Consider the following 11,641-nt stretch of genomic DNA (forward strand, 5'->3'; position numbering starts at 1 on the left):
ATCCTAAAAGCGGCAGTTTTTCGTTTTTTAAACAGATGACGACCTCGCCGAGACCGAGAGCTGTCAAGAGTCCGTTCCGCGACAAGAATCGTACGTTGGATGCGTGGCAATGATGAACTGATGTTTAGATGCAGCGTCTGTATATCTTGGAGTAAATTAATATGACGGCACGCTCAATCTTACAAGGTACGCCTATTATTCTTCTGTTATAATAATCAAATGCCAATGAAGATATATTGACATCTCTGGGTGTGTGAAAAATTATACTATATGTATATTAATATATATTTATATATGTTATATATACTGCATATTATATTAGAATAATATAGAAGTAATACAATATATTATTATATATATTATTATATTGCTCTATATTACTAATAACATGTTTTTTTATTTTTTTCTGTAACTAGTTTTCAATTATAGCAAATGTATATTAATACATATTTATATATTCTATACTGAATATTATTAGAATAATATATATATATATATATATATATATATATATATAAAGCATGTAATTAATATGTATAATATATTAAAATAATTGGAGTAGTATAATATGTATATTATTCATACGTTTGATTTTTAATCAGAGCCTTTTAAGATTATTATATATTATTATATTTTTTTATATGTATATTACTAATAACATTTTTCTATCTCTTTCTGTACATAGTTTTCGATCAGTATCAAAAGGCGCGATTGCTGTTCGTGCAGTCTGTCGCGGATCTGGCCTCAAAGTCGAACAACATCGACTGCCTGGAAGCGGCTGGTGCGATAGACCTCCTGCGTCCTTTGCTAGCGGACGCCGTACCGTCCATCCAACACGTGGCCGCGATCGCTCTCGGCAAGCTGGCGAATTACAATCCCAGACTGGCGCACGCCGTCGTTAGAAAAGACGTACTGTCGCACTTGATGAAGAACATAGACAAACAAAATGTACGAGCTCCTTAAATGTAAGCACTTCGATCGTGATAGAGAATGAAATTAATCCGAAGCGCCGTATTCCTCTTGTTCGGAAAAAAAACTTTGACATAGTCGGGCAATCATCCCATGAATCTTTTATACGCGTGTATTATAAAGATATATACTTCTTTAGCTATTAAGAGAAATGTATTGTCGCAGAAATTTTATAAGAAAGCGGCGCTGTTCGTCTTGCGAGCGATAGCCAAGCATTCGCCGGAACTGGCGTTAATAGTCGTACACAACGACGGCCTGCAGACTATAGTCAGATGCCTGGAAGACTTCGATCCCGGAGTGAAGGAAGCGGCCGCTTGGGCACTGGGATATATCGCGAGGCATAATAAGAACTTGGCTCAAGCGGCAGTGGATACCGGTAAAATTATCTCGATTAATTTTTCGGCGATGAAGATGAAAGCTTGCTTATTGATGAAATATTTTTTTGCTGTTTTTAATCGTATCCTCATCGTCAGGCGCGATACCTCTTCTCGTATTGTGTCTGCAAGAGCCCGAATTGTATATTAAACAAATCGGCGCGTCGGCCATCAGCGACATGAGTAAACACAGTATCGAACTCGCGCAGGCAGTGGTGGATGCCGGGGCAATCTTCTTCCTCGCGAAAACTCTGACCAATCTCGATGCCAAGGCGAAGGTAATTTGACGCAAATCGTATGTTAAACAATCTCGAGATATTAACGCTGGATTACAATTATAAAATGTCTGCAGCGTCAAGCGTTATTAGCGCTGAGCAGCATAGCTAAGCACTCCGCAGATTTGGCGGAGGCTGTGGTTGAGGCAGGGATCTTACCAGACATTTTGGTACACATGGCACATCCAGATGAGAATGTCGGTAGAGTCGCGGCGATTTTAACCAGGGAGATCTGCAAACACACGTTTGAGGTAAACGGAAGGCGCAACGACTTCTCAGCGGAGATTCTTCTCGCTAAATCTGCAACTTTTCAGTTGGCGCAACTTGTGGTGAACTCCGGCGGCATCGCTGCGCTTATCGAATTAATTAACACCTCAAAGTCGGCGACCAGATTACCGGCGATCATGGCGCTCGGTTACATCGCCGGTCATTCCGATCAGCTGGCCGTGGCTGTGATAGGATCCAAAGTACGAATCAAGTGGAAGTAAAGAGGCAATTTTTTCGCACTTTGTACAACACGCTAGAATAATTATTTCGCGTCAGGGTGTCGTGCAATTAGCGGTCGTGCTGCAAGAGGAAACGGAAGATCATATTCTCGCGGTGACCGTCTGGGCTATCGGGCAAATTGGCAAGCACACGCCCGAACATGCAAAAGCGATTGCGGTCGCGAACATATTGTCCAAGCTACTGGAGGTATTCAGTTATTCAATCGGTTATTCTTTCCGTCGGAATTTGCTAACATTTCCGATCTCACGCATTACAAATTTCGTTAGTTGCATAACGATCCGAAAAGTTCCGAGGATCTGAAGGCGAAATGTAACACGGCGTTAAAGCAGATTCTACAAAAATGCATGTACGTCGAGGCTCTTGAATCCCTGTTGCACGACGTGCCGCCTAATATCCTGAAATATGTATTGGGACAATTTAGCAAGGTAAGATTTTACAATCCAATCGAGATGACTGAACATCTCACGATCGTAATAACGTGGCGAAGAGAACAGTATCCGAGAATTTATTAAACATAATATGAATGCTTTATTAAGTGTGTCTCACATACGTTCTAATGATACGTTATACAAAGTGATAATACAAATTTTCTTTCTCATCCAATACAACAACGCATTTAGGACATAGTTGCTCATTACAAAAGTCACATAGGATCTTAACAATCGATTGCAAAATATAGCTCGCGCTGCCTCTCATCGTCGCTCAATGAAGATCGCGCGTTTCGTGATTACGTGGATGTTTTTACGTTGCACAATATTTAAATATATGCAAACGAATATACGACGAAGCTACTAACATACCTACAAATTTTTGCTCTACTTAAAAATTGGTCAGAAGCAGCTGCGCGTAAGGGACGCGAAATGTTTCCTTTTCTTTTAGGTTCGTGAAAACTATTATACCCTCCCATAAGATATATGTAGATTTCAAGTATATCTTGGTAGTTCCGAAGAGAATTATTTCTAACGCTATTATCATACGTATATATAAGAATTTCCACAGACACACACATACACGCACGCATACACTTACGCATACTTAATTGCAATTGCTCGAATAACTTTATATTTCTACAGATCTTCTGATTGATATCTGCAGCCAAGTTACTTTCGATTGTTTATTTCGAAAGCACAAAACAAGTTTTCGATTAGATTGCACTTAGGTACAGAATATAATTGCGATTGCGTTGCCATTACATATAGATATGCTGCGTATCATGTATGCTCAGAAATACATAAGTTGTTTTCCTTTTCCTTCCTCTCATCCTTCTCTCTCTCTCTCTCTCTCTCTCTCTCTCTCTCGCGCGCGCTTTCAAACGTTTTTTTTTCTAAGGTAGTATGGCACGTTTAATGTTCCAAAAGAGCACATGTTTCAGTCTTACGACAGCGAGTGGTTCGGCTAAGTACAGAGAGATGTATGACTTATTGAATAGAAACTCATTTAAAAATTGTTGTTTAGGTATGCCTTAGGAAATTGAACGCATGATTGTTTTCCAAGTTGCTCTCACTAATTCGCGTCTACCTTATCGTTTTATTCTCTAATGGCAGTATCTGATACAAAGACACGAATTGTACAAAAATGTTCGGATATAGGACAATGAAGAGCAATCAAGTAAACAAATGTTGATGATCAATCGACGATCAACCGATGAAATTAGAAAATACGTTAAAGTTTCAAGTGATAAGGCATTGATTTGATATTCGTATTAGTTCATATGTATTATACAAATCTTATACTGTTACATATGCCCTCAGTTATGTATCTCTAATAAATATTAAGCTCGTCAACAATAACACAGTAATTTCAGTATACATTAAGGTGCTGGCCGATTTGATGGGTCATTTCGGATTGTATCGGCAACATTAGCGGTTCTTATCTCTTTTCAACAGAAATTTTTCTTAAATTCTACAAAAGAATTCTCTCTCAGTACATTGTGAAAGCGTGAAGAACATTAGAGTTTTAAACGTCCATAAAACACAAACGTCACATTTTAATGTGGAACATGTGAGACGACGCGTATTTAAGACGAGAAAATTTTAAAATGCAGCTGCATAATGCACGACGAAATGCAGAAAAAATATAGCGAGTTTACCAAAACTTTTGGTGCGTTTCAAATCTTAAAGCAATTAAGGCGTATATCCGGCTCAGATCGTGCAACCTGTCCAAATATTTCTGCAAAAACAAAACAGAAAATTATTCGACATCGAACTTTCTCTTATGAATGTTGAATGAATGTGTTGAAAATTCACGTAAATTTTAAAATATACCGAAACTTTATGTATTGCATTTAGCTGTCATGGAATAATATTAAAACCAATGACGAGAATTTAAAGAAACACGTCAAAAGATATTATATCAATTGATTTTTTGATAGGCAGGATTGATCTATGATTACAAAGTGAATTACTTTTTCTCTACCTTTTTCTGCATTTTCACAACAATTAAAATGTTTTTATGTATATATATATTTATATAAGAACTTTTTCCCTATTTTTATGTAAATCTTTCAATTGGCAGTATTCTTTCATTGATCTTGTTATTTTTTAATCAGTGATTTAGAAAAAAATGTTTTTCTAGAAATAATTCGTAAAAAGAGAGTCAGAAAAACAAATTAAAAACAATCAATGATGTAAAAATATAAAACCGGAGATTTTAAATATTAAAACTGGATTTAATCTAGCGTAACTCTTGAATTATCTATAAAATAATTGAGAGCAAATATTTGTAGCAATTTTATACAGAATTGATATCGTAATTTAGAGTAATTTAGAACCAAGATTACCACTTATTTGATATCTTACAAAATTTCTATACAAATTTATTTATTTACAGAAGTTTTTTTTACGTTTCGAGTGCTCAACGAGTTACGTTTAAAAAAATATCTGGCCGTATTTGTTATATATATATAATATATATTAAAAAAGAGAGAAAGAAAAACGTATCGATAAAGTCTATCTTTATACTCAAATTGCACTTTAATAGCGTTTTCTGGGAAAAATAGTGCAACACTGGTGCACACTGAGTGCAATTTTATTGTTCCAATGTGAAAAATCAGTTCACATATTTTCAGTATTTAATGTTCTACTGACAAAAATTTGTCAAATTAAACACAGTAGATCATTAAACAATAAAATTGCACTCAGTGTGCACTAGTGTTGCATTAGTTTTCCCAGCAGAAAACGCTATTAAACGCAAGTTCTCGGTCACTCAACTGATCCGGCAACGACTTAGCTTACTCATCTGTTTCGTCATTGGGTTTAATGCTAGCGTAATTGTTCATGTTCCTATTCACCCTTAACATCTTGAGAAAACTGCCTAATACCAGTATAGTTTTTCTGTGCCTCCTAAAGATCCCGGCGTACAGTTCTTCGCGTACGTCCCTTCTGTCGCTGACATCAGAGTCGATGCTCGATACCGAGACAACCGAGGGCTTGGCCGAGACCGGTTGATGATAATTGTTGGCCTCGCCCGTGTTAAGGATCACACAATGCTGATTATTTATCATTCTGATCGCGACAACTCCTCGATCTTGTCTCTTATTATTTTATTACGCACCCGCCCGAGCCGTTCCTCCTTTTAACGTAACTGTTCGCACGAATATACAATCAATAAACCTCGCAATTGTGTCACAAATGTGAAAACCTAGATGCTCGGATACTTGAAAAAATTTTTCAAACCGCAACTTCTCGTTTTTTTAGCGCAGGTTTTTAGGTCTCTGTCGCGTGATCTCGGAAAAACTGATTAGGAGACTTCGCAGAAGAGATTTTATAGATACGCTATATGTGCAAATACGTAATGTGCAACTTGTAGGAGTATAGTGATAAAGCGTCCCTGTTTTTTTTCGTCATTCAAACTGTCGCTTATCTTGAAAATTTAAGGCAGCTATATCTCGACTCGTTGTCGGCGCTTTATGTACCGAGCGCTCGCGATTACACGCGAATACTTGAAACGACGCTATTTACGGCAAAAATCAGTACGTTTTTCGTCAACTAAACCTAACTCTTTAATCTTCAATCGTCGAATTGTCCACGATTAAATTGTGTATCAGTCTCGTGTAGCTCCGTATAGCTCCGTACAGCTTTCCTCTTTCTACGACGGAACGTTCGCACACGCAAAAGCGCAGTTTCTAATCTTTTTCAAACGCACATCTCTCCAGTCCGAACGCATTCGCGCTTGAGGGGACGTTTTGGCTTCCAAACTTAGCTCTGAATACGGCGTAAAATTAAGCACACGAATAAATTGTTCGTCAAGCCGTTTTCATGGAACTTCCGGGTTGGTTCGGTAGTCCCTCTTGAACTGCAATGAGGGTAAGATCGACGAGTGAGCGGTTTTGATACTTTGTCATCGGGTATGATGCAACGTGGCTGAAAACGCACGTGTCGCAATGTCTTCTATTATATTATACATCAGTATGGCGCAGCTCCACTCACGGTCCAACGTCGAGCGAAACAAACTGTAAACAGACGAGAGCGAGCGATGTAAATTTAAACAAATAACACGCAGAGAACGCGAGCGAACGTGCCATAAAATATCTCTGAAAAATCGAGACACGGCACGTGTTTACGTACTAAGATACTAAAAAAAAAAATCCAAAGCGTGTACAGTATAAAAATAATCGCAAAATAAAAATAAAAGATTAATTAACATAGAAAGATTAACTACGTCGAAGATAGAAATGATTTTCAGTTTTAGTAACCACAAGTAACTTACTCGAATTTTTGTACATAATTTTCTTTTTATGTAAATCGAGTCTTAAGTCTTACACATATCTCCTCGTTCCTCATAAAAATATTAAAATATAATCGTCGAAAAATGAATATTCCTCGCAAGGCGTTTCGGAATAAAATATCGGATAAGTAATACATCAAGAGAAGTATTCACTTTTCGATAATCTCACCCTAATACTTTTACACACAAAATGTATGCAAAAATCAATTTAAAAAGATTATATGAATTTATGCGGAAATTCAAGCAAGTCGGCTGCATTGTCAAAATGGGAAAACGTTTCTAGCGAGATCAGACTTTATTAATCGTGCTTAATTTTTCTGAACTTATTTGGGTTTGATATACTCTTCTTTGAATACTATATATCCTTAGTCTTAAACACTTAAACACTTTTTTTATAACACTCTATATGTGTAGGGACATAAATTATTCTTATGTTCAAAACTGCGCAGAGTGCTCTATGATAAATACTGCGTCAAAATTGATGCTATTAATAACGATAGTGTGTTGTTGATGAAATTCGATGTCAACGATAGAGAACCGGTCAATAAAGCTACGCAGCGACGCGGAATTGAGGAAACACCACTGCCGAATTTTTATTCCTTCCCCCTTTTTATTTTTCATTTTTCCAATTTTATCTCTCCTTTTTCCTCCAAGAATAAGGCCGATTTCTGCATTCGATTGCAATGCAAAATGCGTAAAATTAAATAATGACGATTGCAAAATTTAATACATCGCGGTTATGAAAATTATACGACTTTTATGTAAGCGAATTTAGTGTTATTTCCGTGGTGTCATGTGAACTATCGAGGAATTAGGGCGTAAATCAATTTTAAACGATGCTAATTATATCAACAATATAATAAGGTGTACACCTACTTATCTCTTATCTTACGATATCAACTTAGCGCAAAGCATTTTTCGGAAAAAACAAATTATATATTTTTCGTTACGTAACTTGAAATATTGTTACGGACATAATTTAGAAACTTGTAAAAAGAATCAAGAAATTGAACATATCACTCTGTTGACTCTAACAATAAGCATCTTGATTAAAAATTAAATACGAAATGGTACGTGGGGTGGGTACTCTGTACACGGAGTGTATACGTAATATACATATATATATATATATATATATATATATATATATATAAAGTTTAATAAGATAATAAGTTAATAAGATAAGAGTCGATAATGAAAATTCATATCTAGCGATATTAAAAATGATAATTCGATTGCTTCTTATCACGTTTGTTCAACAGAAACTTTAAAATACAATGAATATAATATCATAATTTTCGACAGCTTATTAATTGTATTATAAATTTCTATGACAGCGAGACCATTTGAAATTAACAAAAGGAATCATTTTTTATTCGCTTTTAATTTTTAATTAATTTAGTTCAATTTAAAACACACATACGCACACTTTTCTCCCCTTTCCTTTTTCTCTCTCTCTTTCCCTCAATAAACAATTTTCTGATCCCGATAGTACGACTCAGAATTGTAAGAGAAGTTTAATGGGAAGATTATTGATTCTCTTAACAGGCTGTTCCATATACAAACAATCATCCCGATGTATTGCTGTCATCTCGATTATTGACGTCAAAGATAGTTAGATTTAATAGGCGAACATTCGATTGCATGCGAAGCAAACATTGCTTTAACTGATGAGTCAGAATTAGGATCACAAACACGATGAGTAACGCGACGTTTGACATATGTTTACGAGAACAAATATGCAGTGTGAGGAGTCGAGTAGACTGAAAAAGCGAGAAATTAAAACTTAGCACTTAAATCTATTGGTACGTAAATCTCGACATTTTTTGGGGATATATTTTGTTTAATGTGACAGCATTTGCTTGAAACATTTCTCCCTATATTTTGCACAGCATTACCCAAGTGCTATATATCTTCTCAGTTTAAGCTGAGAACTCGTTACAGGAAGAACGGTGTGGTTCTAACAAGATTTATCTTGTTTTAACACCGGGGCCACGCTTTCCAAGAGGCGCGCATTCAATTTTAAATGACAAATTTGGAAACACAGACAAATAGAACGATTAATTTCATCGTTTAACAGTGTACACGATCTGATTTACAACACACGTACAAATATGCACGCGCACTTAAGTCAATGGTTATTCGAAATATGCATATATTCCAGATAACGATTAACTTAAGCAACGCTCAGCTTTCCCTTGACTTGTATCAGTTTACCGGAAGCACAGAATAAGAAAGCATGAGAAGAGCCTGGAGAATGCGCTCTCAGATAGTGGTGCAGGTCAGGTTTCAGAGAAGCCTTATTCTTAGGCGCGTTGCAACATACGCGATCCTCTAACGTTTCCTACGTCGTATTTCTGATTCTGTATACACGACAGCGCGTTTCCGCGCGGCACGGTGCCTCTGCCCGTTACGTCGACAAATATTAACCGATTGTTTCACGTGAACGTTGACCTTCTTCGTTGCAGAGGAAACGAGGACGGTGGGTGTGGGAGGGGGGGGGCAATTCTCTTATGTGTAATAATCGAATTGTTTCTGGTATATATGTACGGTATGTAATGTCGTGTTTCTTCGCGCACAGATCTTGCCGCACGACGCTAGGGCGAGGAGGCTGTTCGTCACATCCGGCGGCTTGAAAAAGGTACAAGAGATTCAAGCTGAGCCGGGCACCACCCTCTCGGAATACATAACAATAATCAATTGCTGCTTCCCGGAGGAGATCGTCAGGTTACTCTCCTTTGCTCTCCTTTTTCTACCCCTTTCATCCTCGTAGTTTAACGTAAAATCAGAAGGACATCCATTGCAAAACAATTTTACCAAACGTGTCCTCCCCTCACCGTGTGTCACTTCTGTCTCTCAAAGTTGCAATTATCTTTGATTCCTCCTCTGTCACGAGTCTCTGCTTTCTCTACGTCGCGCGTACGCAAAATATCTCTTCCGACAACTGCTCATTCAAGAACTTCAGTGTCTTGTCCCTTTCGTGGAAGGCCATCTAGTCAGGTCATTAATTCATAATTAATTCCCTACGCGAGATACATTGATTCCTGTCGCAAAGTGGCTGTTACGTACGCGGGATCAGGACGGAGGCCTAATTTCTTTGGGAGAGAGGAGCGACAGACGATTCGCGATACGCTTACAGAATGAATTAATTACTACAAACACTAGTTGCTCGCGTATAACCTTATCTCTTTCTGGCTTTCGCCCGTCGAAGGTACTTACGCGCGTGGGCGAAGGCGAGACTCGCGCCTCGTCTGCTAGAAATCTGGGCTAACCGTCACCATCGCGTTCACGCCAGTTCACGCGCCGCCAGCGTATGCAAATAACTGCCGCGGCACCGTTTCTGGATCCCCGGTGTCTTAATTTAAATCGACCGTGCGATAAACAGCACGCCCGCCATGTTGTCACAGCTGATCGCCAAACGCCAACTCGGAGTACTTAGTGCGTACATCGTCGCGTGGCGCTTCGTGGCGAGACCCGCGCGCGCGCGCGCGCGCGCAGGATCAATAAATCGTCCCAGTTATTATTTCCGCGCGCAATAAGATCTGAATTAATAATTTCTTCCTTTTCCTCTTTTACTTTTTATAAATTCTCATTGTTTAATATTCTCTTTGAATTATTTTAATTATATAGCACAGTCCAAATAACGTGCACCACGTTTTTTTCTACCGTTAGACAATAAATTGCTATAATAATTTAACGGTAACATCATCATTTATTGCTCACATGTTAGCCTCTGATTTTGCTGTACTGTTCTTTTTTTCGGATAACCATCGTATGAGCCTAGAGCTTGTCTTCATTCGCTTGAATCGCTTGTAATCTTTTATTTTTTTCTTGTTTTTCTGTTGATAATCTGTTTTACGTATCGATCGGCGCAAAGAGAATGATAATGTTCTCGTGTCTGTTCCGAGAAAAAAAGGGCAAATAAAACTAAAACATACTTGAAACGAATATTAATTTTCCTCTATTTCCATTCATTTCAACACGCAATCGAAATACAAAAATTGGAAGATTGGAATTCGATCAGTTCAGATAAATTTATATAATTTTAATCCATTTCTTCTCTGAATTGATGTAACTCTAATCTCTAATTTATATAGTCTCAATCTATTATAGATTCAATCTTAATACATCAAAAGATAGCATTTCTGCTCTTACAATTGTACTCTGCATTTTAATTCTTTTCTTCTTTTTTTTTCTTTTCTTCTCCTCTGTCGACATCAAATTTAAAGTTCAAGTATTTCTTTTGAAGGCAGATGTCGTTGAGACAAATTTTTTTATCTCCTAAATTTTTACGTCACGGATATCACTACATTGTTTCAGATATTATTCGCCCGGTTATCCGGACAGCCTTCTGGAAGCTGTGGAGCAGTACCAGCCGAAGGGTCTTTTCGTCTTCGATCACAAATCGTCGTCCGAGAACACGGAGTCCAGCTTGTCGCTTTATAACGATGAGGGATGATAAATTATATATTTCGTCATTGTATTCTGCTTGTATAGCCGAGAAGCATTTGTGAATATGGATTATTGTAATTAAAAATCGTATAACGGTTCAATTAATTTTAAATCTGCGTTTATCGAAAGATCTTGAATGATTTTGGCTGCGCGATTTAATTATAATATATTTCTTATTGTGTGCCTCGCGGCTTTACAAGGCGTTTTTCAGGAACGTACCCAAACCTTTACAAATCTCATATTTCTCTTCAAATCCTCGGGGTCTATTACCTATCACGAGGTGAAAATGCGAAAAGTGAAAGAATTCATTAATCTACGATTTCATTGGTCGAAATCTAT

General features: G+C 37.4%; 2 protein-coding genes across 4 annotated transcripts; one reads left to right on the forward strand and one right to left on the reverse strand.

Annotated features, from left to right (window-relative positions):
• Positions 1 to 57: 57 nt before the first annotated feature.
• Positions 58 to 11,395, forward strand: LOC143901004 (sperm-associated antigen 6). The gene is made up of 10 exons (XM_077412872.1): positions 58 to 186; positions 686 to 948; positions 1,135 to 1,345; positions 1,443 to 1,621; positions 1,696 to 1,869; positions 1,933 to 2,085; positions 2,162 to 2,311; positions 2,392 to 2,550; positions 9,432 to 9,577; positions 11,171 to 11,395. The coding sequence occupies exons 1-10, from the start codon at positions 162 to 164 to the stop codon at positions 11,307 to 11,309; spliced, it is 1,599 nt and encodes a 532-aa protein (XP_077268998.1). The 5' UTR covers positions 58 to 161; the 3' UTR covers positions 11,310 to 11,395.
• Positions 2,630 to 10,282, reverse strand: LOC143901010 (uncharacterized). 3 transcript variants are annotated; one of them, XM_077412883.1, is made up of 3 exons: positions 10,070 to 10,282; positions 5,445 to 6,575; positions 2,630 to 4,294 (listed from the first exon to the last, which is right to left on the reverse strand). In XM_077412883.1, exons 2-3 carry the CDS (start codon positions 5,625 to 5,627, stop codon positions 4,211 to 4,213), a joined length of 267 nt encoding a protein of 88 aa, XP_077269009.1. In that variant the 5' UTR covers positions 5,628 to 6,575; positions 10,070 to 10,282; the 3' UTR covers positions 2,630 to 4,210. The 3 variants fall into 3 exon arrangements, with proteins under 3 accessions (XP_077269009.1, XP_077269010.1, XP_077269008.1); XM_077412884.1 differs by having other exon boundaries at positions 5,415 to 6,575; XM_077412882.1 differs by lacking the exon at positions 10,070 to 10,282 and adding an exon at positions 9,688 to 9,983 and having other exon boundaries at positions 2,630 to 6,575.
• Positions 11,396 to 11,641: the final 246 nt, after the last annotated feature.

This window comes from Temnothorax americanus, unplaced genomic scaffold (genome assembly GCF_048541705.1).
Source record: "Temnothorax americanus isolate GAGA-0224 unplaced genomic scaffold, ASM4854170v1 Scaffold31, whole genome shotgun sequence".
Lineage (NCBI taxonomy): Eukaryota > Metazoa > Arthropoda > Insecta > Hymenoptera > Formicidae > Temnothorax > Temnothorax americanus.